Source organism: Pelodiscus sinensis, chromosome 2, assembly GCF_052426305.1.
Source record: "Pelodiscus sinensis isolate ZL-2025 chromosome 2, ASM5242630v1, whole genome shotgun sequence".
Classification (NCBI taxonomy): domain Eukaryota; kingdom Metazoa; phylum Chordata; order Testudines; family Trionychidae; genus Pelodiscus; species Pelodiscus sinensis.
In genome coordinates, this window is record NC_143053.1 from 252,857,035 (window position 1) to 252,884,925 (window position 27,891).

Here is a 27,891-nt window from a genome sequence, read left to right on the forward strand (position 1 = left end):
CCCCAACCAGAGGTATATGTGAGGGCAGAATGTGGTCCTCAATCTGAAAGGTAGCTTCATTCTTAATTCAAGAAAAGTGAGTAACAGACTGGATAAGTACCCAAGGTGGCACAGCAACTCAATGTAGGAGACCTGCATAAAATTAGATGTTCTTGTCATGATATAGAGAATCTATGACTTTCTTAAACAAGGAACTGCTTATTATGAAAATCAACTACAGATAATCAGTCTCCCAGGTTTCCACACAACTTGAGTACTTGCTTTGTCTCTAGTTTTCTTGGAGCTTCACTCTGCCTGGAACACGGCATAGCACATAGAGATATTTAGTGACTGAGAAAAGAAGGCTGATGAGGTGCTGATAACAGACACTAAATATGTTAAAGGTTCTTATTAAGAAAATGGTAAGGTTAATGTGAACAGATAATCAACAAAATTAATAGTAATGACAAGTGGGAAGGATCACAAATCAAAATTGGGAAAGAACAGATTAAAGAATATTTAGATAAGTTAGTAGGGTCTAATGAAATTTGTTCTAGCATACTCAGAGAACTAGCTGAAGCAATCTTAGACCCATTCTCAGTTATCTTTGAGAACTCATATACAATAGGTGACAAAAGAAGGGCAATAGATATTATGTCTATTTAAAAAGAGAAACAAAAGGAGCCAGGGAATTATGAATCAGTCAGGCTAATGGTGATACCTGGAAAGATACTGGAACATATTATTGAACTCAGTTTGTAAGACCATAGAATTATAAGGAATAGCCAGTATAGTTTTGTCGAGAGCAAATCATGCCAAAATAATTTAATTTTCTTCTTTGTCGAGGTTAATGGCCTAGGGGATGGGGGAGAAACACAAGACATGATATATCTTGGTTTTTGTAAGGTTTTCGACACAGCTCCAGATTACATCTGCATAAGCAAATGACAGAAAATGTGGTCTAGATAAAATTACTGCCAAATACACACGCAACTGGTTGAACGATTGCTTAAAGAACAGTTATCAGTGGTTTGCAATCAAACTGGGTAGGCATATCTAGAGGGATCAGTCCTGAAGCTAGTTCTAGGCAATATTTTCATTAATAAGTTGGATAACAGACTTTAGAGTGCACTTATACATTTTACAGGTGACCCCAAGATGGAAGGAATTGCAGGCACGTTGTAGGACTAGAATCAAAACAACCTTGACAAATTGAAGAATTGGCCTGAAACGAGTTAGGTTAACTTCAAAAAAGACAAATTAAAAGTACTTCGCTTTGGAAAGAAAATTCAAGTACATACATAGAAAATGGGGCATAAGTGAATATGATCCAAGAATATGCTGCTACTGTAAAAATGGCTACTTTTCTGGGGTATATTAACAGGAATATTGTATGTAAAACATGGGAGATAATTGCTGTGATCTAATTGATGCTGGTGAGGCCTCAGCTGGAGTACCGTGTCCAGTTCAGCATGTTGCTCTTTAGGAAATATGTGGAAAAATTGGAGAGGACAGAGGAGAGCAACAAAAACTGATAAAAGCTTTTGAAAACTTGACCATGAGGGAAGCTTAAAAGAACTGGGCTGTTTAATCTCGAGAAAAGAAGGCTAAGAGGGATTTGATAACAGTCTTTAAGTATAATAAGAGGTGTTATAAAAGGTCAGTGATCAATGGTTCTCCAGTTACCAAGGTAGGACAAGAAGCAGTTACCTTAATCTGCAGCAAGGGAGATTTACCTGAAATATTAGGAAATCTTTCTAACTATAAAGAGGTTGTGAAACCCCCATCATTTGAGGTCTTTAAGAGCAGGTTAGACCTGTCAGAGATAATCTAGGTATATGTGGTTCTGCTTCAGAGCAGCGGGCTAGACTAGATGACGTCTCAAGGTCTCTTGCAGCCTCCTCTAGGATTCTGTATCTTGTATCCTATTCATTTTTTTCATTTTTAATAGATTTTTCCCATTCTTTTCATAACTTGTATGGCAAAGGGGCTAATTGTGACCACTGACATTTCCTAAACTTTGCAATAACATTTGGTTATTGTCGCAAACCACTAAAGAAAATAAATTAATCATCTGTGTTAACCTGATATAATTTCCTTCCAGGTTGGGAAGTGGATAACATGGGGCAAACTCATCCAGGTAGGAAGCAGTTCTGTTGACTTCCTAATTTGTATATATCTTCCCCCGGAACTCATCTTTCTAAATCATTCTGGGTTATGATGTGTCTCCGGTGAAAAATGTAGATAGACACCGGCTATTTTTGCACTTAGTAAATATTGTTATCACAGCAGCTCTCCTGAAGGGAAATTAAAAAAATGTGATGTCTTTTAAAATCATTTTAATCTAAATGTTAAAATGGCTTACTCAAACTCATACGGCTGTTTTATAATATAGGGAAGAACCATACCTTAAGATGCTTTGATTTCCTTTAAATTGTATCTTACTTTTTAATGTCTTTGATTTATAGCACATGATTTTGGGATATATTTCAGGGATGTAGTGGGTTTTTATCCTAAATTACTGATATGTACTCTCAATCTTAACTCTAATTTACTGTAGATTTAAAAATATTTATGCTTATGCATGTGTGTAAACTTTAGCATAAGTACATCCAGCATTCAAACGAGAGGGTGAACCCATATTTTGCCTTTTCATCTTTCCCATAGTCAAAACAAAAACAGGCTGTTTATTTAGGACCTGATCCAAAGATGCTGGAAATCAGTAGGAGTCTTTCCATTGACTTTCCCGGACATTGGATCAAACCCATATTGTAGCAGCTATAAACAAACTGTCCTCACTGTATTTCTGGTTTTGTAGGTGATTTTGACCTATTGGATAGCACAGGCCAAACTCCCTTAGGTAAGGAAAAGAAACAAGGATGTTTTATTTATTTAATTTTGCTCTGTTCTCAAGGAATAACCAAGCTTTCTCTCCTGCCAGCTAGAAATTATATTTCAGACCAATTCTAATTATAGTGCCACACTAATAGTGTGTTACTTTTAGTGGCATTAAGAAGAGTTATTCATCAACTGAATGCTACAATCTAGCAATTTATATAATTATAAATTATATTTACTACTGTACCAATAATTATTGAATGGTGTTGAAGAAACCCAGCCCTGTGATTTATTAGATATTGCTGCAGAGAAATGGGAACTGGTGTGTTCCCATTACTGACAATAACCAAGTCACTTACTGACAGTCACCGAGTACTGGAATACTCACAAATAATGCACTGACTGAATAGGTGTGTTCTGTTCTGTTTATGGATGAACAATATGACACAAAAAAGGCCAATGCCATTGACATGAGATGCTGCCTCACAGAATTGCTCTAAAAATTAAAAGGAATGTGCAGCAGAAAATCTTACTGCAAAAGCTGAAATTGTCATCCATTCTGATTAAGGCTCAATCCAAACAGAAGAAACTGCCATCACTCAATATATAGAAAACATTTTACAGTTCGAGCTCACAAGGCATTCAGAAAAGAATTTGGCACACCCACAAGCAATGGTATAATGTGTCAGGGTGCTTGCGAGAGCTACGGTTTTGCAACAGTCAAGTTTTGGTGGAGTGTTCTGGGTAACTGGGGACGTGAATGAGCATGTTAACCACGTTGGGCTTTAGAATCCTCCTCTTAAACACTTCCACAACTGCAGCCTTCGGACTGTAGCTAAGGTTTATGTTACAAAGGTGTCAAGCCACAAATTGTGTGATAATGCACCAGTTGGTAAAGAAAAATGTATCCGGTGGTTAGATTTGGCAATGGCATTTCCCCAGCAACCTATTGCACATGTATCCTTTCCAGATGTTGGGGACATCAGCAGAAACTGCACAGAGGATGGCTGGTCTGAACCTTTCCCTCATTATTATGATGCCTGTGGATTTGATGAAAATGAAACAGAGAGTGGAAACCAGGTAGGAGCCACTTTGAAAGTAGGTACAAGTTAAGAGCAATGCACATGTGTTAACTGTGTGGTTCAGGGTTCATCAAGGTGAAATTAATGGTTGTTCATGTCCAAAAATATGAGTTTAAAAGAAGCTGGGCTTTTCTTCTATTCTAGTGTTATGCTGCATATTTCCATAATATTGATATGTACAATTTATGTGATGCTAATTAATTAATAATTTTGAACAGGGTTAAAAAAAGAACTACTGTATATATTTGATCATAAGCCCGTTGGTTCATAAGCCAACTCCCCCCCCCCCCCATTTAAAATAAATGTAAAAAACACAATGACCTGTTCATAAGTGGACTCTCATATCAGCGGTTTGCAAACTTCTGGTACCAGCTTGTTAGCATAAGCTGCTGGCATGTTGGGATGTTTTGTTTACTTGGACCATCTGCAGGAATGGACTCCTGCATTTTCCAGTGTCTGTGATTCACAGTTTCTGGCCAACAATGGTGGCAGGAAGTGACAGCCAGCACATCCCTCAGCCTGCAGCACTTTCCACAGCTCCCATTGGCTGGGAACATTGAACAGCAGCCAATAGGAGCTGAGGAGCTCTGGGAGCAAGCAAACAAACTTCCTTACACACCAGTGGCTTACCCTAAAAGGCGAGGAACCAAAGTTTGCCGAACCATATTGTAGATGCATTTCAGGACTCGCTTCTTTAAAAAAAAAAGTACTAACATTTTATTATTATTTAAATTGTATCTGCATGGAATTTGACCCTTCCACTTCACAAAACTCTAGACCTTACAGGACAATCAGAAAAATACAATGAATAATAGTACTATGTCACTGGGGTCAGTCTGCTACTGTGCAATTTGATCTCTTCATGAATGTTGACCACTGGACCTCCTAAATCTCTAGGGAACCTGAAAATATAATATGCAGAATCAATGACATCTTTAATAAAATATCCTGTTATCACCCCAGACATGCCAATCTGCAGGGCTTCTTTGAAAGAAACAAAGAACAATTATAATTTAACAGCGATAAAGCAGGTGACATTCCTCTATAAAGTTCTACAAAATCTATAAATTATTTCTAAGATTTTCATACTAGCATTTCAACTGAACAACGGTGAAATCAAAAGAAAATGGTCTGCTTAAGATGCAGCATTTAAAACTTGAGTTGTTGAATATGCAGAAGCAAACAGTAATTATGCTGCTGCTTGGGAAATTCTGTATCAATGAGAAGCAGGTAAGAGAATGATGGGGGGAAAAGCAACACTAAAAGACATGCCAAGAAGCAAGAAAAAACGTCCACCAAGGTGTGCTTCATTTCCTGGGCCAGAGAAAGTGGGTGGTTGAATGTCGATAAAACGAGTACCTTGTCACTAGAATTGGAATTTGCGTGCTCTGCAAATATTAAAAGATGGCAAATACAAGTCAGAAAAGTCATCAGTGTTTGTCGCATCAGCTGGTTGGTGTACTCGCTTCTTGAACTGTCCTGGTCACTATCTTCAGCAGCGAACAAGGATAGCGCAAAAGCTGGTGAGAGGCCTGGAATAAAAAATGAAATCTTTCCTAAGGTTTATTACAAAAAATCAAAAGGAAAATGTGCATTTCAGCTGTCACAAATAGGTAATCTGGATGAAACACCAATGACATATGATCTCCCAAGCAACAGAACAGTAACTGGTGTTGGTTGAAAAATTGAAACCACTGGCCATGAAAAAAATCCATTTTACAGTGGGTATATCATGTTTGGCCAATGGATCAAAGCTCTATCCTGTTCTTATTTTTGAAAGAAAAACCTTGCCTAAAACCATGAAATTTCCTGTGAATGTCAACCGACATGCACATGAAAAGGGATGCATGGATGAAAGTGGGACTATTGAATGGCTGGAAAAAGTGTGGAATAAGAGACCAGGAGAACTTCTCAAGAAACCTTCTATGCTTGTTTGGAACATGTTCAGGGCACACAGGAGGGATGTGGTGAAACATGTGGCCAAAAAATTGAAAACTGCTTTGGCTGTGATACCTGGAGGCTTAACTTCTATTCTACAGCCACTTGATGTCAACCGAACAAACCTTTTAAAGATAGGCTATGCACAATGTGGTCTGACTGGGAATCTTCTGAAGCCCAAAGTCTATCTAGTTGCCCAGGGGGTCAAGGATGTGTGGGAGTCCATCTCTTTGGAAGTGAATGCGCTTGATGGGTCAGAAGACGACATCATATTTGCTGATGACACAACGGAGGCTGATGATAAGGAATCCGAGTCCGAATATGACATTGCAGACATCTATGATGTCAATGCAGGAGCAGCTGTGACTGAAGCTCACTTTAATGACCTGTGGTGAATTGGAGACTGATTCAGAGTTTGAAGGGTTTTAAGACTTTAAATAAGTGCATTAGAATGATATGCGATGTTCAAACAGGCACTGTAGTTTTGAAAGTATATGAATACATAGTTGTTCAGTTAAAAGGTGTCTTTCCTAGAGTGCATTAAAATTAATCTACTAAAATGTGTGTGTTTCTTCTGACGCCAACTTTTAAAATACAGCAGAGTCCACAGCATGGTCAGTTCCCACCCAAGCAGTGCAAATTGCTGGTGTGCCTGGATGTTTGTGTCTTGGAGTGTCCGCAGGCACAGAGCTTCTCAGCTCCCATTGGCTACTCTTCACTGTTTCCAGCCAATGGGAGCTGTGGGAAGCAGCGTGGGCCAAGGGGCATGCTGGCTACCACTTCCCACCACTCCCGTTGATCCGGAATGGGGCTCCAGGTACATAAAACATCCTGGTGCACCAGCAGTTTGCCCTGCTGGGCTGGGAACTGAAGTTTGCCCCCCCCCCCCTCCGCAAGATTTAAAAAAAAAGGGTAAAATGCAATGACCAGTTCATAAGCTGACCCCCCACTCTTTACAGTGTCATTTTTTACCAAAAAAAATTGGCTTATGATTGAGTATATATGGTAGATAAATTCATGGATGATAGATCCATCCATTTTTATTAGCCAGCATGGGTAGGAATGGTGTCTTTAGCCTCTGTGTGTCAGAGACTTGGAATAGATTACAGGAGAGGAAGCAACTGTTCATTCCTTCCGGAGCACCTGGCATTTCCTCCTGTCAGAAGACCAAATAGTGGGCAAGATTGACCTTTGGTCTGACCCACTATGGCCATTCTTATGTTCTTATATTTGAGAATAGAGTACAGTCTACCCTAAAGTAAGCTGCTGTGCTTTTGAACAATGCAGGAAGTACCCATTGTACTTGCAAACATTTAGGTTTTTCCCCTCACGCTGTCAGTCACTTCTGTAATGCAGTATGTCACAGGCAGTTGAATCTATGCTAACCCCGGTCATTGTATATGGTCATGGTACATGTTCATGAAGTCACCATGTATGAACCCAGTCACATTCGTGTTTCTCACGCAAGCTATTCCATTAAGGCGTGAGGTAACTGGAATTACTCTCATGAGTGAAGTGAGCGAGATCTGGCCCCTATGTGACAGTTCTATTGGTGACCACGTGCTCTTTGTTTCTCAAGGATTACTACTACCTCTCTGTGAAGGCTCTGTACACAGTGGGATACAGCACTTCCCTGGTATCGCTCACCACCGCAATGGTTATCCTGTGTCGTTTCAGGTGAGTCCCCAATGAGTTGTTGCTTATCTCTGTTTAGGAAGGACAGAAGATCAGGTCCCATGGGACCAAAAAACCTCCCAGAAAACAAATCAAATGCTTGGCCTCAGCAGTTACAAAAATAAGATGCCAGCAATCTCTTAAAAATCAGGGGTCAATTGAATCTTTGTTTTGTTCATAGTTTACTGCACATGGGATTGGAATTTCCAAAGCACTCAGTATTAGGTGCTTATCTGGCCCCCATTACCACAGAAACCAAACATTTCATGATCTTTTAACATATTTATCTTCAGAATAACCTTGGGAAATAGGATAGTGCTATCATACCCCCTTTGCAGATGGGAAAACGAGGCACAGAGAAACTTAATGACTTATCTAAGGTCACCATCTTTTCTCCCTAAGGGTATGTCTACACTAGCCCCCTAGTTCGAACTAGGGAGGCTAATGTAGGCATTCAAACTTGCAAATGAAGCCTGGGATTTAAATATCCCAGGCTTTATTTGCACGTTCCCATCCGGGCGCCATTTTTAAATCCCCTTAGTCCAAACTAACTGCCCGTGGCTACGCGCGGCAGTCAAACGTTAACTCGAACTAAGTCCTTAGTTCGAGTTAACTGTTACACCTCGTGGTTGTAACAGTTGGAATGAGGTCTACCTAGTTCGAATTAAGCACTCCGCTAGTTCGATTTAAATTCGAACTAGTGGTTTGTATATAAAGCCACTTTTAAAGTTAATTTGAACTTACGGCTGTTAGTTCAAATTAAATTTGTAGTGTAGACATACCCTAAGAGATTAATGAAATCTTTAGGTCATCGGTGAAATGACCCATTTCCAGTCCTACTCAGGTAAATGGGACTATTGCCATCGACTTCAATGTGAGCAGAGTTATGATGGGCACTTCTGAAGGTACCGTCCATGATGTCTTCATGGAAAGTTCTACAGGAACTCTCATACCTGTGTGCTCACTGGCCAGGAAAATTAACCACAGACATTGTCTAATGGATATCACCTCTTATGCCAGGAAAGCAAAGTTCCCCTCCATCTCAAAACCTAAACCTCCCATGCAAAGACACAAACTGAATCAAACATTTTGGCTGTAATTCATTAAGCGATGCTAACATATAAGCAAATGCATTTAAAATCTTCCATAGAAAATATTTTTTCATGCAATGCAGTTGGCCAGTAGAATCATAATATCCTCAAGGCTACAAGGTCAGTTAGTTAAAAAAAATGCTCAGGTGTCCCAGGCCTTGAGCAGTGCCGTGGAAAGCACAGAATACTCTTTCCTGAGTTTCTGGATTAGCTGGGGTCACAAATGTTCCAACTCCATGGATTCAGGCATGAAACAAACAGTCTTCATTTATTCTTGAGAGAGAAATCAGTCATGGCCCCTTCCCACCCCTTTTCTTCTCTCCTTTTCCTTTTCCTAGGAAGCTTCACTGCACTCGGAACTTTATTCACATGAACCTCTTTGTTTCGTTTATTCTACGAGCAATATCGGTCTTCATCAAGGACGGGATTCTGTACGCTGAACAGGACAGCAACCATTGTTTCATATCCACCGTGAGTAGAAGTAAAGCTGGAGCCACCTGCTTTTCTAGAGGAAGAGGATGGTGATGAACTATTTGTATTGCAGTTGCTTCTGGAGGCCTTCACTGGAGATCTGTCCTCCATTGTGTTTGACTCATACAAATGCATAGTAAGAGAGAATCCAAACCTGCATCATGATCAGCTTGCAACAGGCCAACCAACAGCAATTCTGGGCTCCAGGGCAGAAATCAATGGGCCCTCGCCCCCCCCCCCCTTAGCCGGAGCTATAAGCCTCTCCCTCCCCCCACAGTTTGGAGATGTCCTCCCACCAGAGGAGCCCGCCAAGCCCAGCACCGGCCCCAACTTGCTTAGATGGGTCCCAGGGCAGCTTCACCACACCTCCCCCCCCTTCCCCAGCCTCAGCCTGCCTGCTCTGGGGAAAGCTATCGCAGCATCTCTTGACTCAAAGATGATTTTGATATGCCCCATTCAGGTTCCAGAGCGGGGTTACTGGGCCCTGGAAGCTGCATGGGAACTATCGAAAGCAGCTTTGAATCAAGAGACTCTTTCCCTGGAGCAGGCAGAGGTACAGCAGCAGCAACCCTGTCCCCAGGCCCTGTTAAATCACCCAGGCCCCAGGTCAATTGCCCCGTTTGCCCTTCCACCATGCCCCCACTGGCAGGCCTGGCTGGTGGTGTAATTTTCAGCTCGAAAAGTCATTCCTGCACTGGCTCAGTTCAAATTCAACAAATGCTTTTGGCTGAATTGTTTTTAGAGCGACTAAATATTCTGTAGTGACCATTTTTATTTTGGAAAATGTTGCTTTAAATTGTTGACTCAGAATGGGATTTCAAATTAACTTTTGGCCAGCTGTTTAAAAAAAAAAGAAGCAAAAACAAAGGGAGAAAACCACCATAGATCACTAATTAAAAATGAAGCAACTGATTTTTAAAGAAACCACACATAGGTTTCAAGCCACCAAAACCATTCTAAGAGTAGCTCCATTCAAGTTGTACCAATTTACACTGGCTGAGGATGTGTGCAGGGGGATGGAGTGCAAAGGGAGACAACCAGATGGCTCCTTCTCCTCATACTTCACGGATGATCGTCCCGTTTTCAGGGCTATTCTGTGGCATCATTTTGAGTGGCTGATGTTCAGGCCCACTGACGGGTGGCAAAGGGGGTAATTGTCCTGGGCCTGGTGATTCAAAGGGGCCCAGAGCCATGTTCCCACTAAAGTGCACATCTGCGCGGCCATGCACAAAAATTTCTTCCCCCGCCCACCTCCTCTGGAGAGCCATGCAGCAGCACTTGCGCGGCAGGTGGCTGCACTGGTGGGCGGGGCCGGCTTAGATGGCATGGTGAGGGAGCCACTGGGACAGGAGGGCTGTGGGAGGGAGGTTGGGGAAGGAGGTCTGCTCTGGTGGCCGGAGCTGCTACGTGGAGGTGGGGGCCAGGGCCAGTTCTAGCAACTGGGGCTGGGAGGGACCTGCCACATGGTGGAGGGGGGAGTGTTTGCTCCAGCGACTGGGAATGCATGTGTGCTAATAAATTGGGTGCCACAGAGGCGCACATCCAAACCAGCGCACATGACCTCAATGCTGGTGCACAAGCCAAAACTCACTCTGCTCATGGTTGGAAAACCTTAGAGAGAACACTGCCACCACTACTACTACCCTTTGAATTGCTGCTTTGAGGACGGGGGCATGGGAGAGGAGAGGAGTTCGCCGTAATCTGGGTGGTACTAAAAGCTGGTCCTGGCTCTGCCTCTTCCTCCCGAGGCCCCGCCCCCTCCACGGGAGCGGAACCAGGCCCCCAACAGCTTACCCCAATGCCCACAGTGGCCGTTGTCCCTGCTGATGATGCCGCAGAGTCAGTGTCATCCTGCTGATTTGCAACATTGCAAAGACAAGTCTCCCCACACAAACTCTGTATAGGGCTCAGCAGACTCCACCAGAGCTTGGTAGATTTGTAGCTTTGTTTAAAACTTTTTCCCATTTGCTTTTCATGTAAATCACTCGGCTTTCTTCACACTTATGCCCACTCTTCATTTTCCGGCGCTGAGTGACCGCCCTCCCCCTAATTACAGTGAAGAACATTTCGGAACTTTGCACACAGTAGGGTGCATCCTTTATGGACCATTCCACAATCTCAGGCCTTTATTTCTACTTAAAACCCTTTTTTAGATTTATTTACAACACTGGATTCTTTTCTTACTTGTATTTAAGGGAAGGAGGACTCTAATCTAGCAATTAGCTGCTATTGTTGACATGCACCTTAAGTAGTTCTTAAGCTGCCTGAAAGCAATTACAAAATACCATCTAAGGGCTAAAATTGATTTTCTGCCCTTTAGAGCTGCACTTTCTAAATGGCTTTGAATAGTTTCCATAAACTCTTTAGATGTTCGTATAATAAAATAAAAGGCCAGATGGTTTTACTTGTTGTTTGAGGATTTGGGGATTTGTGTCTAGTTGTCATATCCCTGTCAAATTTTGGGGGGAACAGAAAAATAACTTTATTTGTGCTTGGTTTTGTAGGTGGAATGCAAAGCAGTGATGGTCTTTTTCCATTATTGTGTCATGTCCAATTATTTCTGGCTGTTCATCGAGGGACTGTACCTTTTCACTTTACTGGTTGAGACCTTTTTCCCAGAAAGGAGATATTTTTATTGGTACACCATCATTGGCTGGGGTAGGTGGCATATCTTACATGGGCTTTGTAGCCTTAGTGCATGCAAAATGCTTTACTTCTTCACACAATACATAGTCAATCTGTGGAACTCCTTGCCAGGGGATGTTGTGATGTCCAAGATTATAATAGGGTTCAGAAAAGAGCTAGATAGATTCATGGAGAATATGTCCACTAATGGCTATTAGCCAGGATGGGCAGGAATGGTGTCCCTAGCTTCTGTTTGTCAGAAGCTGGGAAAGGGATGGATCACTTGATGATTCTCTGTTCTGTTCATTCCCTCTGACCACTTGGCATTGATCACTGTTGGAAGACAGGATACTGCCCTATATGGATCTTTGATCTGACCTAGTATGTACTCACCCTACTTTTTTCTTGAAATGAGGAGTTAATGGAGAACAAGAGAATGAGCGTAATCAAAGTAGAAATCACTTGGTGTTTTCAGTCACCAACTCCGGGGACTTGCATTTCCTTGCTCCTCATGTGTTTGTATGTACAAGTGCGTGTGGCATGAAACGTACCAGGAGGGCATCCTTATTTGCCACCTGTGACAAAGCTCCTCCTTAATTTTAGTGGGTCCTGCCCTTTCAGACACATGACTTGCCTCAGAGGCTCACAACAGCCTTGATTTAGACACCAGCTTGCTGTTTGTTGAGCTACTGTCATCATTGGCCAGCATGGGGAAAAGAGGGGAACCAAACTTCACGGTCTCTCCCAGCGGGACAGAGTAGGACAGACCCTTGTACCAAAGCCAGTCTCTGTCTAAAACTGTAATGGGGAATTGGTGGAGGAACCCGGGCCTGCCCTCTACTCTGGGTTCCAGCCCAGAGACCCTGTGACAACAGCTGTCTGTAATGTCTCTGGTAACAGCTGCATGATAGCTACAAATTCCTGGGCCACTTCTCCATGGCCTTCCTGAGCCCCTTCCTTACTGGAGGCGTCAATCATGTCTGGTAGCTGATGAATGAGTGGAAGGCATGTCCAAGCATCACCTGCTTAGGAACCCAGGGATGGATAGGTAAGAGCTAGCTGTCTTGGAAAGAAACACATCGTGCTGTAAAGAGCTGACTCCTGTGATGACATGTAATGTGATTATTTGCAATGTGAAACTTCTGGGACCAATCCTTCCCTCAGGCGTGTTAATCGGATAGTCTGTCGTTGAAATGTTGGCTAAGACTCCAAGATACCAGACACAAGAGAAACTGTTGATTGTAACTGCTGGTCTCAGGTTTCAAGGGTAGGCCCAGTGTTACATTTTGCATGACAACCGTTACCTTCAAAACTGATCCTGAATAGAAATAACCTCTGAGAGTAATTTAAAAAACCCAAAGAAACTTGACAACGTGTGCAGCTCTTCTTCTTCTGCTTGTTGTCTTCTTTTAGTGCCCACAGGCCCCAAGAGGGTTGAGGACCCCACTGTGCTAAGTGCCATACACACGCATGCGAGGCAGCTCCTGACATGACAATCATACACTCTACACAGTGGAAGGGGAAACAGAGGCACAGAAAGATGAACTGAGAAAGCCAGGCATAGAGCTTTGGTCTTTGAGTCCCAAGCCAGAGTCTAAGCTTACTCAGTGACGCTGCCTCTCATCTGATCTAAGAGTATGCCTACACTACAGTTTTTTTGGAAAAACAGCCTTTTTCCCGAAAAAACGTCACTTATGTCCACACTGCAATCGCATTCTTTCTAAAAAAAAATCGAAAGACAAGAGGGGTTTTTTCAACATTGGTAAACCTCTTTCTAGAAGTGTTGCAACTTGGTTCGGAGATGTGGTGGGGGCCCCAAAGAGTAAAGCTGATTACCCAGTGAAAACTACTGGATGATGGTAAAACAAATGATTTTTATTAAATGCAATGATTCTTTTATCAAAACCAAATAACTTTCAAATGATTTTGAAAACAAGCAATTACCTAATGCTTATACAGGATGGAAAAACCTAAACTTATCTATACTTAATTAATTACAAACTTCTTTGATTACAATTCAACTATACCAAATCACTGTCTCTAATTCGCGTAAGGCAGCGCAACAGACAAACAAAAAGTACAAAAAACAAAGCCAAAATAATAATAATAAAAACTCCGCCCACAGTCAATCCTTCTAGTGTTATTTTTGGACAGCTGGTGGAGTTAGTCATTGATCTACTGTTATAACTTGACAACTCCTGGGTTTTTACTTCTATCACTTGCACCTGGCCTAAAAATATAACACTACTACACAACACAGAATTACACAATCTATACAGTGCGATTAATATGATTCATTTACACTCTACAAAATTACACTGTGTAATTAACACAATTCAACTATTAACTAAACTAATGATTAATATGTTTTAAGCAATACTTACAAATCCAGCAATGATAACAGCTTAAAGACACACAAGAACTCGGAGCATGCTCAGAACTCGCGCGCCCCTATCTTTGACTCAAAGGGCGGGGAGGCAGCCTCAGGGTGATCAATCCTTCAGCCAGGCAAAAAGACACGTGCCCTCAATACACGGAACTTCCTCGAACAAAGGGGTAGAGGGTCTTTATACCATAACCAGATATCTGATACCATATTAGGATTTGAACTAACCTGATAGGCTAAATTGCTCTTACAATGGGACAGTATGACGTAGTTGCTTTGTATGATTTGTGCAGCACCTGGCCAAATGTCTATGTTTTATTTTTCTGTTTTGGTGCCAGTAAGATAAGTTATTTTTTACTGGACTGATGTGTGAGACAGTTCAGTTTTTCTGTTCCCAGGGACAGCTAAATGAGGCTATTCTGGTCAAAGTGATATATATGTTAACAGTTTGCCTCCTATTCCTTGGGCCAGCTAAATTAAGTTTCTGCAGCTGCGTCTTATCTCTTTATGCTCACTCCCTGCTTCTGCCTGTTCTTTGATGCCTGCAAGGCCAAATTCCATTTACTGAAACTGCATCTTGCGCTTACAAGTTATGCTTTGAATCAGAATGCCTTAGCGGCCTACCTTCGCTGTGAGTGGTTTTATTATGGCAGCTTTGGACAATATGCACGAGGCCAAGATCAAAAGGACCTGCTCTGTGACACAAGGAAGAAGCCTTTTTCCAAAAGAGCTCTTTCGGAAAAAGGCATGTGTGGACGGGGAAGAGAGAGTTCTTTCACAAGAAGAGGAAAAAGGAAAAAGCACAGGTGTCTGGTGGCCACTCCGGCCACTTGTAATCACAGCTTAAATACAAGATAGTGTCCATTCAGTGTGGATGCTATCTTTGGAAAAAGCGGATCACTTTTTCGATGTGCTTTTGCTGTGTAGACACTCTCTTTTAGAAGAAGTTTTTTCGGAAGATATCTTCCGGAAAAGCTTCATCCAAAAGAAGCCCACAGTCTAGACAAGCTGCACCCCCAAAGATCTGATGGAAGGAGCTTGGCCTGTGTCTGTTAGTGCATCTGAATAGAGGATTAAATAATAAGACAATGTATAGACATGCCGACCAAGGGACTGTCAATCTAGCTAGTTAAAGAACCAGTCCATAGTGCAACCCCATCTCAGCTGAATATCAGTACAGGTAAATGTTAATAAATATGATCCCATCAAACACCAGTATTTGTCATTAATATTTAGTGAACATCCAAAAAAAAAAAGCATATCCTGAGACAGACTCAGGACTACTTAATGCTTTTCCAAAACAATCCTATTGTAGAGTTTGGGGTCATTCCTGGCACCGTTTTGTTTGTTTCTCCATCACTAAAACATAAAATCACAGGGGAAGATGACTGTGTGTCAACTGGAACTGGTGTGTTATGTGCAAAGAGGAGCTATAAATAACAATAAGCAATTAATGATTTCTCCATCTTATCTTTTGTAGGCACCCCGACAATTTGTGTCACTGTCTGGGCTGTGCTGAGACTTCACTTTGATGACACTGGGTAGGTACCATTGGGTGAGAAACTCTCCAATGACCTTATTTTCACATTTCAACTCACTGTTAAGTGAAGTACAGAAGAGAAGAGGTCTGGAGACTAGAACAGGGAAATGGGCTTCAGGAGCCTGGCTTCTATTCCCAGCTCTGCCACTAACTTATTGTGTGACTTTGGGAAATTTGCTTAGACTAAACCACTCTGCGCCTCAGAATGGACCCTAAATACCCTTATAGGCACAGCAGTAGACATGATAAAATATTCCAAGTTACTGCCCTTTGGAATCAATGAGAATTGGGGGTGAATCCCTGAATATTAGATCCCAGTTCACCAGAGACTGGAGATGTTTTGATGTGATGTTCTGGGTCAAGCCCACCTCTCTCAAATCCTCTTCTTAGGCTTTGTCTAAGCTGACAATTGAGCGGCAAAACTTTTGTTGTTCACAGGTGCTTACATCCACCCTCCCCTGAACAACAAAAGCTTTGCCTCGGCAAGTACTAGTGTAAACAGCGCTTTGTTGGCAGGAGCAGTCTTCCAACAAAGCAGATGCTGCTTATAGGGGGTAGAATTTTTTGGTCAGTAAAAGTGCCGGCAAACTGTGTTTACACTACCCGACTTTCAGCAGCACGGCTGTGTCGGCAGCCACGTTGCTAACAGCTGTGTAGTGTAGACAAAGCCTCTGGCTACGTCTACACTGGCCCCAAATTCCGGAAAAGCGATGCAAATCAGGTAAGTCAGCATAGGGAAATCCGCGGGGGATTTAAATATCCCCCGCGGATTTAAATAAACATGTCCGCCGCTTTTTTTCCGGCTTGGGGAAAAGCCGGAATAAAAGCGTCTAGACTGGCGCGATCCTCCGGAATAAAGCCCTTTTCACCTGAGGTAGGAATAAGAGATCCTCCGGAAAAGGGCTTTATTCCGGAGGATCGCGCCAGTCTAGACGCTTTTTTTCCGGCTTTTCCCCAAGCCGGAAAAAAAGCGGCGGACATGTTTATTTAAATCCGCGGGGGATATTTAAATCCCCTGCGGATTTCCCTATGCTGACTTTCCTGATTTGCATCGCTTTTCCGGAATTTGGGGCCAGTGTAGACGTAGCCTTAGTGTTTCAGTGACCCGCTACACATAAAAACCTCTCTCCATGGACCATTTATGTTCTGTTTTGAGGTGAAGACCAATGAAATCACCTATTTCCAGGCCAAACAAGCCACAGACCCCTGTTGTGTCATTATGATAATTAAAGAACTGGTCCTAAATGCATTAATTTCTTTTAGCAGCCCAGATGGCCCTTGCTTTGAGGGAGTAAATATCTCCGGGGAACGTCTTTGCTGCCTTCTGTCTTAAAAGTTGATTAAGAGGAAGCACATTTAGATGGAGTCTTGCTGAGTCTGTCAGAGGCTATTTTCTTTTATGAAAGATCAACGAGGTTTCTTCGGGGAGGGAGGAAGAGCCAGTGTGAGTCTGAAAACACTTAAGAAACTACAAGCTGGGGAATCCGCAGACAGATAGGGAAAGAGCTGAACTATAAAGACTTCAACTCCTGATTCACCCCAGGATGAGTGAGAAGGGAATTGGGCCTCTAGGATTAGATGGTCTGTCAATCCTGCATAATACACTGATGGGAACGGTGTCACACCAGAGATTAGAATTTGGCATCTTAAAATGGGAAGGGGCCTTCCCCCCCTGCAGAAGTCATGTGGTTCTGGTCTCCACAGCAGTAAGCCACTTAGACCTGGAACACAACCCGTCTGGGGAGTGCAGTCTCTCAGTCGATATTTACATGCCTTCCTGTTTCCTCCTTGTTTTTCATATTCCAATGTGACTCATACAAAAGGGGAAAATGGCTGCTGATTCCACTCCTTCTATCCAGTGGAAGGCTCATGGGTTGGTTTTGGGAAACCCGCAGTTGGCCGTTGTAATTGCTTTGTTAGAAACCAGGCCATGGGCAGTCCGGTTCATCGGACAGTGCAGGAGTCATGCCCAGTGACCTAATGGCCGGGTCTCTCTACCAGGACTGATGGAGAAATTGCAGATCTGTGCATCACTGTATTGGGCCTGTGTTTTGCAACAAGCACCCAGAAGATGGGATTTGGCTTATAAACATTTCCTCTATCCCCACACACCTTCACCCAACAAAAAGACCACAGGTTTTAATTGATAGGTTTCTACTTTTCCTTGCAGAGTTTGTAGGCAGGCATTTGAAATGTGTAAAAAGTAAAAAATAAACTTTTATAATAATAATATTTCCTTTTTACTGTTGGTTAGCATCTGACAATACATCACTCGCACCAGTTTTTGCAGTTGTTATTCCAATGGTTACGGCAGAGGTGGGCAATAAGACGGTGGCAGTTCACCAGAGTTAGCCTCTGTTGGCCCGCCACTGCCATATTTACCTGCACCTCCACAAATACTGGCAATTGCAGCTCCTATTGGCTGCAGATTGCCGTTCCCAGCCAATGGGAGCTACAGGAAACAGCGCGGACTGGGACAGCACTTCCCCCAGCTCCCATTGGCCCAGAAAAGTGATCCGCAGCAAATGGGAGCTGCATTCACCCATATCTGCAGAGGCTCAGGTAAATATAGTGGTGGTGGTCTTCCAGGAGCTAACCCTGGTGGACTGTATTTGGCCTGCAGGCAAGAATTTGCCCATTGCTGCATTGGGTTTAGCTCACAACTTTAAGTGCAAAGCATTTTGTGATGTCTGATGGTGTTAGGAAAATAAACCTCAATGAGTAACCATGTTTGGTTTGTTATAAATTAGAAATGTAGACCGAAAGCTGTGCAGGGTGAGGATGGGAATGGGAGGGAAGGTCCCGTACAAAAGATATGTAGGCATGTACAAAAGAAAAACATTTGCACTATTTTCCCAATTCTGGAAACCCGTCCAAGGCCCAAAATCCCAAACAATTGGATGACCTAGTTAGCCTTCACATGAGTATTTGCATGGAGTGCTCATGCCGTTTCATAGGAGTCATTTGTGCATATGAAGGCAGAATGCAGAACAATGGGCAGAAAGGCCTTTTACTGTAATGATAGACTGCTACAGAGGATGTTAAGGAGTGAGTAAAAAGGGACCTAACCCTTTGCCCAAAACTCAGTCTGAACCTTTTAAAATGAAACTTTGCTCTTCTGTACAGTCAACTTCAAAACACCCTTTTAAGCTAGTTATGTGCTGAGATCCCCATTTGCACATAGGCACTTAGGGCTAGATTTTCAAAGGTGCCTAAAGAGGGAGCTAGGTGGCTAGCAGGACTTTTGGCAGTGCCTAGCAGGGGAGGGCACCTCACAGACTTCAAGGTCAGAAGGGACCACCATGATCATCCAGTCTGACCCCCTGCACAGTGCAGGCCACAGAATCTCACCCACCCCCTCCCAGAATAATCCTCTCACCTATATCTCAGATATTGAAGCCTTCAAATACTTTGAAGACCCCAAGATGCAGAGAATCCTCCAGCTGTGATCTGTACCCCATGCTACAGAAGAAGGCAAAAAACCTCCAGAGCCTCTGCCAATCTACCCCAGAGGAAAATTCCTTCCTGACTCCAAATATGGCGATCAGCTAAACCCTGAGCATGTGGGCAAGACTCACCAGCCAGACACCCAGAAAGTTCTCACCTAACTTGGATTGATTTCAATAGGAGTTAGGGAAGTCAGTCTCAGAGACAGGAGTGGGCACCCTTCTTTCTTGAGTCCAAGTCTTGTGCTGTAGTCACTAGCCCTTCCCTTTCCCTCTTGTGGCAAAGTTCCAGGAGAAGAAAAGATCAGTTTACTGCAGTGCCCCGTGGTGTCTTTATCTTTCCCTCTTTCTTCCCCTGAATGCCCCTTTCTTATTTAATTATTTTAGTTGCTGGGACATGAATGATAACACCGCCCTGTGGTGGGTCATCAAGGGGCCCGTGGTTGGATCAATAATGGTAAGTCCCATACGGGAGAGAGAGCTCTTCGGGCTGTCCATGTGAGCTAAAACTGAGGTAAAACCAATTGCTCTGCAGGTGGCCAGGTTGGAAAATATCCAGGTATTACTGCTCCCATTGGAGCTGACGGGATTTCCGGGTCCCTGGGCAAAGTGGAGGGGCCCCAGCTCCCTGCTCATGGAAAGGGCGGGGCCTCAGTTAGCCTGACCTCTGGACTTTTAGAATTGCCAGGTTCCAGGGCAACAGCCCGCTTTGCCCTCCCTGTTGGTGGGCCTGACTGCTCCCAGATTCCTGGACTCCACTAGCATGCAGAGCCGCTCTCTGGCTCTTAATAGCAAGTCATGCAAATCTCTTCTTCAAGTGATTAATGAATGGAACAAACTACGGAGGGAAGTGGTGGATTCTCTGTCTGCTGGATGAATTTTTGGAAGACATGCTTTACTCAAACACAAGTTCTATTGGGTTGAGTACAGGAGAGCTACATGGAGGGAATAGCCAGCCATTCTGAGCAGCCAGGGGCTGTGGCAGTCAGAGAACCTGCCTCAGTTCCCTGCAGGGCTGCTGACTGGGAACTGCCTAGCTAAGTGCCACGTGGCCAGAATTTGCTTCTGGCACACCCACTCCGACCCTTCCCTGAATTCCCTGCCCTAGGGCACTACCCCTTCCTGCCCCAGGGCACCACCCAAACTCTCTGCATCCCTTTCCCCCTCTCTGCCAGGTCACAACTCCCTCCCAGACCCTGCACTCTCTCTTACATTCCTTCCACAGGCCAGAATCCTCTCCTGCATCCATATCCCTGCCCGGACCCTGTATTCTACTCCCCAGCACGAGATCACAATCCACTCCTTTACCTAAACTCTCTCTCTCAGACCCCACACCCTCTTCTGCACTCCCATCCCCTACTCTGAGCTCCCTTCTGCACCCATCCTCCATCCCAGACCCTATACTCCCTCCAAAGAAAAGTGTGAACCTCCTTGGCCACTTACCAAAATGTTGAAGTGACCCTCCCCTTCAAAAATATTTCCCACCCCTGCCCTAGAGGATACGCAGGTGACAGAACTTCCACCCCTCTCCCTTGGGGTTTTCAGTGAAGGGAAATTGCAAAATGATGTCTGGGGCTGCGTTAGTGGATGCTGCTAAGGCGTTGTACTGAAGCTGGTTGCAATTTTTTTACTATATTTTTAATAAGAAATCATTAGCATGAACATAAAAATGTATCTGTAGGAACAAAATATTTGATTTTTTTCTGAAAAAAAAAAAGAATTTTAGAGCCTGGTGGCCATGTTTGAGTTTACTTGTGAGGCTTTTTTAATCAAAAAATTCAATTTTTTTCACAGACACAGAAATGGGATTTTTTTCTCCCATTCTAGTGTTCATTTGGGGCATCTCCCAGCTGCCACAGCTAGCCCCTCACTAGCCAGTACTGCTTGCAAACCCTCTTTCTGTCTGTCCTTCTGAAGAAGAGGTTGCAACTGTTTTATACCACCACACCTGCTCCATTTGATGGACAGTCTACCAAGAGGTCCCCCCCCCCCCCACTCACACACTTCCACTTGCTTGGATCTGAGAGCTGAATCTGACCTCATGGCTCCAAGAGCAATAGAGAAAAACCACATGCATTACCCTAGCTCAGTAAAGCCTGGTCTACACTAGGAAACTATTTCAAAGTAACAAAAGTCAATTTAATAACTCCTGAAATAACAAGTGGGTTGTGCCCATGAAAGCTCATGATACCATCTACATGTTTTGTTAGTCTATAAGGCTATGTCTAGACTGCAGGCTTCTTTCGAAAGAGGCTCTTTCGAAAGCATCTTTCGAAAGAGCCTCTTTCGAAAGAGAGCGTCTAGACTGCACGGAGAAATTTCGAAAAAGCGGCTTGCTTTTTCGAAAGAAAGCATCCAGTGAGTCTAGATGCTCTCTTTCGAAGAAGCCCTATTTACATTGAAGAACTCCTTCTTTCGAAAGAGGAACTTTCGAAAGAAGGCGTTCTTCCTCGTAAATTGAGGTTTACCGCCATCGAAAGAAAAGCCGCGTTCTTTCGAATTAATTTCGAAAGAACGCGGCTTGAGTCTGGACGCAGGGGAAGTTTTTTCGAAAAAAGGCTACTTTTTTCGAAAAAAACCCTGAGTCTGGACATAGCCTAAGGTGCTACTAGACCATTTGTTGTTTTTCAAATTTAACATTAAAATAGTGTGTCCTCACTACGGGGAAACTTTGTAATTAGTCTGAGGCAGACTCTGTTAATGTGAATGAGCTACCTATACTTAAAGCCCTAGGAAGCACTGGGGAGTAATTAGTTCGAATTACTCCGGGGAGTAGTTATTTCAAAATAGCGGCACCGGAACGTCCACGCTACCACTATTTTGAAATAACTATTACAAAATTAGCGCTCTTCCTTGAGGAATAAAATAATGCTACTCAGCGGCCCCCGATTTTGAAATAACGGGCTTGGTCGTATGGACGTTCTGCTTGTAAATTCGACCTAAGCGGGGTTATTTTGAAATAAAGCCCTCGGCTGTGTCTAGACTAGCCAGTTTTTCTGGAAAATCATCCGCTTTTCCAGAAAAACTTGCCAGCTGTGTACACTGGCCTCTTGAATTTCCGCAAAAGCACTGACTTCCTACTGTAAGAAATCAGTGTTTTTTGCAGAAATACTGTTCTGCTCCCGTTCGGGCAAAAGTCCGTTTTGCGCAAAACTTTTGCGTAAAAGGGCCAGTGTAGACAGCTGAGATTTGTTTTGCGCAAAAAAGCCCCGATCGCGAAAAGGGCGGTCGGGGCTTTTTTGCGGAAAAGCGCGTCTAGAATGGCCACGGACGCTTTTCCGCAAAAAGTGCTTTTGCGGAAAAGTGTCCGTGCCAATCTAGACACTCTGTTCCAAAAATGCTTTTAACGGAAAACTTTTCCATTAAAAGCATTTGTGGAAAATCATGCCAGTCTAGACATAGTCCTCGTGTAGACCATGGCCAAGAGAACCAATCAGCTCTTCCTTCATGCACAGCCTGATTCTGACGGTTGCTGAGTGCATTGTCAATGGGATTGGAAGGTGCTCAGGACGGAGTTTTGGCCAGCCAAGCACAGGCATTCAAGGTCTGTTTCCATTGCAGTGTTTGAGAATGACAAATGCTGATAAAGTTGACTTAAGCCTCCCATCGATGGTTGCTGGTAAAAGCATGCTCAGGCATGCTAGGGAGTCTGTGCCCACAACACCTTACGGCAGTTGTGAAAGTGGGAAGACTGCCTTCCCGGCATACTACCCCACTACCACTCATGAGCCTGCAAGGTGCCCTCTCCACAGAAGTTCTGCAGTTTCAGCTCCGCAGGTTTTGGAGGAGAGAGGCAATGGGGCCAGCGAAGCAGACTGCCCCTGTCATATTAGCAGAAATATGACAGTGCTAGTAGCATTCTCCCCCTATGCCCGGATTGCTTTTCAGGTCTGTTTCCTCCTTCTCTTCCCAGATCAATTTTGTTCTTTTCATTGGCATCATCGTTATCCTTGTGCAGAAACTCCAGTCACCTGATATTGGGGGCAACGAATCCAGCATTTACTTGTAAGTACAACAGCTGTCAAAGGAGCAGTAATTAATTCCAATCTCTAATATACACATAGGAAAAACACCCTCAATAGAACTCAATTGATTTGTTTGGCTTTGTCATAGAATCTATTGATTTTTTTGTCTTAATGCAAAGGCCACTAAAATACTGTTTTAGTGCCACCATTGAGCTTTTTTGAAAGCTCTTAGAAAAGAATTCTAAATATATTTCAAAACTGGATTATGCACAGACCAGTTGTTTGGACATACAGTTCAGGCTTTGAGTAGAGCTGTATCCATGGGACAGTTGCTGTGCTTCATATGTTCCAAGGACCTGATTCAGAGTGCCCTGAATTCAGTAAGAGTCATTCTGTTAACTTTAGTGGATTTTATCCGATTCTAAGTCATAGAATTCCTGGGAAGTGACATTTGCTCCCATTTCCAGAAAGCAATTTTTGAATCCATTCCACTCAACATTCATTTTTGCTCTCTAAATTGCTTCAAAGCTCCCAATGAATCTTAGAAGTTTCCATGTGAGATTTCAAATCGAGGCTTGCTTTCATTTTGCCCTTTTATATTTTTGTCCAAATTATAAACCTATCCATTAGCTCCCACTTCCTCCTCCTCCTAGAGTCATCATCAACATTGATTTGGTCATAAATCCGCATGTCCAGTTTGTGTCTCCCATTAGAATAATTGTTGTTTTTCTTTTAGATATTCATGGAATGTTGAAAGAAAAAAAAATAAGCAGCATATTTGATACTTCTCTGGGTTTCCTACTTAAGGATTAAGCAGGTTTCCCCTGCACCTTCCAAAAGACACAGCATTTTGTGCAAACTAAAACCATCATTATTATTAGTCTGGTTTTCCTGCTTAGCATGGAAAAATCCATTGCAAAAATGCAATGTTCACCAGAGAATAAAATGTAACAGGTTGCAGGAGATTTCTTAGCATGTAGGATTATGTTTAAAATTTCTCTCTAATGCCCTCTATTGCCCCTTTTGATAGCTACAACTGCAACACATTTGCACAGTCCAACCAAAAAGCCCTTATTTATGCAAAAATCTCATCAAGATCTATAGTGTAGTAAGCAGCTCATTTTGTTGCTCTTAAATCCCGGACAGAGCAAAGACAGAGCCTGTATAGTGGTTGTATTTAAACTAATTTAGAAGATAGACAACACTTCAGGTTCTTTGGCTCTGTCCCATACCCTGAATAAATTCTGTTTGTATTCTTTGATATGGAGACTTATGTCTCATGAGAAAACACTGCAAAATCAAGATTTGTCTGAGAAAGCATTTCAGGTCTGGTCACTACAAAAACCCATAGTTCATTGTGTGAATTGCATTGATTTCTTGATGAAGAACAATATTTTTCACCTATCCTTTCCTCTAGTATTTGTTTTTCTGGGGCGGGGAGGGAGGAGTTGCATGAAATGGTGGCATTTCTAGAGATGACTTTCTCCTTTAGGCCTTCCCTAAATAGAGCATCCATTTAATTAAGGTTTTTCACTCAAGTTGTAAGCTTTATACCCACAGACCTAAAGAATGCTTTAAATAATTGATACAGATTTACACTGCTCACACTTACAACTCAGAAGAGATAGTAGTGGCTAGGTTAGCCATCATCCCCACATGGTTTGCCCATCCCAGTGCATGAAGACTTTCCATGTAATCCCTTGCAGGAAATCCCCACGACATCTTAAATGTCAATCTAGATGTGCAGAGCCATTTCTTCCTGTGAATAGCTAAGTACATGTTTGCTGCACATCTATTACATATGAGGCAAAGCATGCCATAAATTCAAATGATTAGAATAGGCTTATGAAGCACCCTTGACATCTTTAGTCAACATGGTGACTGGGTTTCACTTCTATTTTTCCTATGTGTATAGTTGGCAACCAAAAAAAGTAAACATCATATTTTCTGTTTCATTCGCTGCCATTATTTTTTTCATATTTGTTTGCAACTTTATAAATGGACATGTATATATATATATACTTCATGTATGCATGTTATGAAGTGGAGTGTTGTTTATCCAAACAGAAAATCTGTGAAGTATAGAAGTGTAGAAGAATATATGCATAGATACACACAGGAAGATGTAGTATATATGCACACATAGGCTGTGTCAAGACTGGCCAGTTTTTCTGAAAAATCAGATGCTTTTCCGGAAAAACTTTCCAGCTGTCTACACTGGCCTCTTGAATTTCTGCAAAAGCACTTACTTCCTACTGTAAGAAATCAGTGCTTTTTGCAGAAATACTATGCTGCTCCCGTTTGGGCAAAAGTCCCTTTTTGGGCAAAACGGCTAGTGTAGACAGCTGAGATTTGTTTTCCTCAAAAAAGCCCCAATCGCGAAAATGGCAATCGGGGCTTTCTTTCAGAAAAGGATCCATGCCAATCTAGATGCTCTGTTCCGAAAATGCATTTAACGGAAAACTTTTCCGTTAAAAGTATTTCCGGAAAATCATACCAGTCTAGACATAGCCACAATGTGTAAAAATCTGTTTCATCAGAGGAATGCATGATTATGCCACCATATTGAAACTTCCATGGAGTTTAACCTAGAGTCCGTAATGAGTATCCACTTGCCCCATTCTCTTTTCTCAGACTAACACATCCTTAGTATGCTTATTCCTTTCACTAGACGAAAAATGAAACACTTCCAGCCAAGTCTGCAGTAGCTTTGAACACGCCTCCTATCAATAAACACGCTTAAAGCAATTTGTTTGGGTTTTATCTTTTTGTTCTAATGTAACTTTTTAAAAAGTGCATGGTGGACTTCAGTTCCGCCTGGCTAAATGAGAATGAAAGACACACGGATGCTTGTTCTGTATCCCAGCTGTGAATGCACAGATACGAGTCTCGTGGAAGAAAAAAAGAAATGTTCAGATTTTGGAATACTAGTTGAGAGAACCATTTTGGGTGAAATCCTGCCCCATTGATCTCAATAGGAGTTTTGGTGTAGACTGTAGTGGGGCCAGAATTTCATCCTGTATTATAAAAATGAGACAAGCCATCAAAATTCCCACTCAGACAGCTCAGTTTGGATCAGCTCAGTTCTCAAGACCAAGTTCAGCAAAACACTTAAGTACAGGTTAATGTGATCAGCAAAGGAGTTAAACATGTGGCTGAGTCCCATTGACTTCAATGGGATATAAGCACATGCTTAAAGTTAAGCACCTGATCAAGTGTTTTCTTAAATCATGCATTAATAAACTGGAGTTTTACAAGCATATCTACGGACAGAATTTGCCTCATTAACTTCCGTGGAACTACTTATGTTACTGCTCTTGCTCATGTGAATAAAGCAAATATGATTTAGCTTCTGCATTACCTTAAAAAGACTACTGTGAATATGTTCTCACACACACGGGCAGAGAAAAAGAGAAAGAAAGAAATGTCATAAGTACTTACGTTTACATTTATTCACACACTCCCATATTAAAGAGCATGCATATCTTTTTTTGAAAAGGCAAATACTCTTTTCACCCATATGGGACAAAAAAATGTAGCTTTATATCCATATGTTAGAATAATTGTATATGTTGGACTTACTTGATGTTACAGTATATGACCGTATGTAAACTAATATGTACATGGTTCCTTATGTATTAAAGTCCACACCATGAAATATGATATGCTATCTGCATATATGGAACACATACACCCTTTCCGCATAGGTAAACTTGTCTGTAACTCAAGGGCTGTGTCTAGACTGGCCACTTTTTCTGGAAAAGCAGCTGTCTACACTGGCCGCTTGAATTTCCGCAAAAGCACTGACGATCTCATGTAAGATTGTCAGTGCTTTTGCGGAAATACTATGCTGCTCCCGTTTGGGCAAAAGTCTTTTTCTGAAAAACTTTTGTGCAAAAGGGCCAGTGTAGACAGCAGAGATTTGTTTTCCGCAAAAAAGCCCCAATCGCGAAAATGGCGATCGGGGCTTTTTTGCGGAAAAGCGCGTCTAGATTGGCCACGGACGCTTTTCCGCAAAACGTGCTTTTGCGGAAAAGCGTCCTGCCAATCTAGACGCGCTTTTCCGAAAATGCTTTTAACGGAAAACATTTCTGTTAAAAGCATTTCCGGAAAATCATGCCAGTGTAAACGTAGCCAAGAATTCTAAAAAGCTGATTACTGGCTTAGGGTGCATCTACCCAGCAAAGTTATTTCAGAATAATGGCTGTTATTCCGAAATAACTATGTGAGCATCTACACAGCAATAGCATTATTTCGAAATAATTTTGAAATAACGGGAGACTTATTCCGACTTCTGTAAACCTCATTCTACAAAGAATAACACCTATTCGAAATAGTTATTTTGGAATAGGGGCAATGTAGATGCTCCACTTCTGATATTTCAAAATAGCCCCTCATCAGGGCTATTCTAAGTTATTCCTTCCCAGTACCTTTTGGGGCTCTAAATCAAAATAGCATGTCTACATTAGGGAATCCTGCCTCGGACTAATTTTGAGGTTTCCCTGCAGTGTAGACGTGCTATTTTGAAATAAGCTATTTCAGAATAGCGATTCCAGGATAGCTTATTTCAAAATAAATATGCAGTATAGACATAGCCTTAGAGAGGACATTTTCTTTTCCTATTATCTATATTGTGCCATGGCACACAAAGGTAATTTTATCAACCAGCTCACAAATTTGCTTTTGAATTTGTTTGAAAATCCTGCTTCATAGACACTGTGGGATAAACTGACAAAAGGATGTAGGTGCCTCAATCCAAAATTCAGGCTCTGCTGGGGTTCTAAGCCACCCCATTCAGCTGCTGCCTGTCGATGCCTAAAATCACTCAGCACCCACATTTTTGCAATAGATATTCC

General features: G+C 42.5%; 1 protein-coding gene across 5 annotated transcripts in view; it reads left to right on the plus strand.

Annotated features, from left to right (window-relative positions):
• The window catches only part of ADCYAP1R1 (ADCYAP receptor type I), a 218,050-nt gene that overhangs the window by 146,150 nt on the left and 44,009 nt on the right, over positions 1-27,891 (plus strand). For 4 of the 5 annotated variants that reach the window (XM_006120585.5, XM_006120587.5, XM_006120590.4 and 1 more), the window contains exons 5-13: positions 2,084-2,119; positions 2,798-2,839; positions 3,788-3,897; positions 7,417-7,514; positions 8,941-9,073; positions 11,578-11,731; positions 15,565-15,625; positions 19,458-19,527; positions 22,984-23,075. In XM_006120585.5, coding sequence (XP_006120647.1) covers positions 2,084-2,119; positions 2,798-2,839; positions 3,788-3,897; positions 7,417-7,514; positions 8,941-9,073; positions 11,578-11,731; positions 15,565-15,625; positions 19,458-19,527; positions 22,984-23,075 — 796 coding nt within the window. The remainder of the gene's footprint in view (positions 1-2,083; positions 2,120-2,797; positions 2,840-3,787; positions 3,898-7,416; positions 7,515-8,940; positions 9,074-11,577; positions 11,732-15,564; positions 15,626-19,457; positions 19,528-22,983; positions 23,076-27,891) is intronic. The other variant, XM_025183367.3, reaches the window with a different exon arrangement.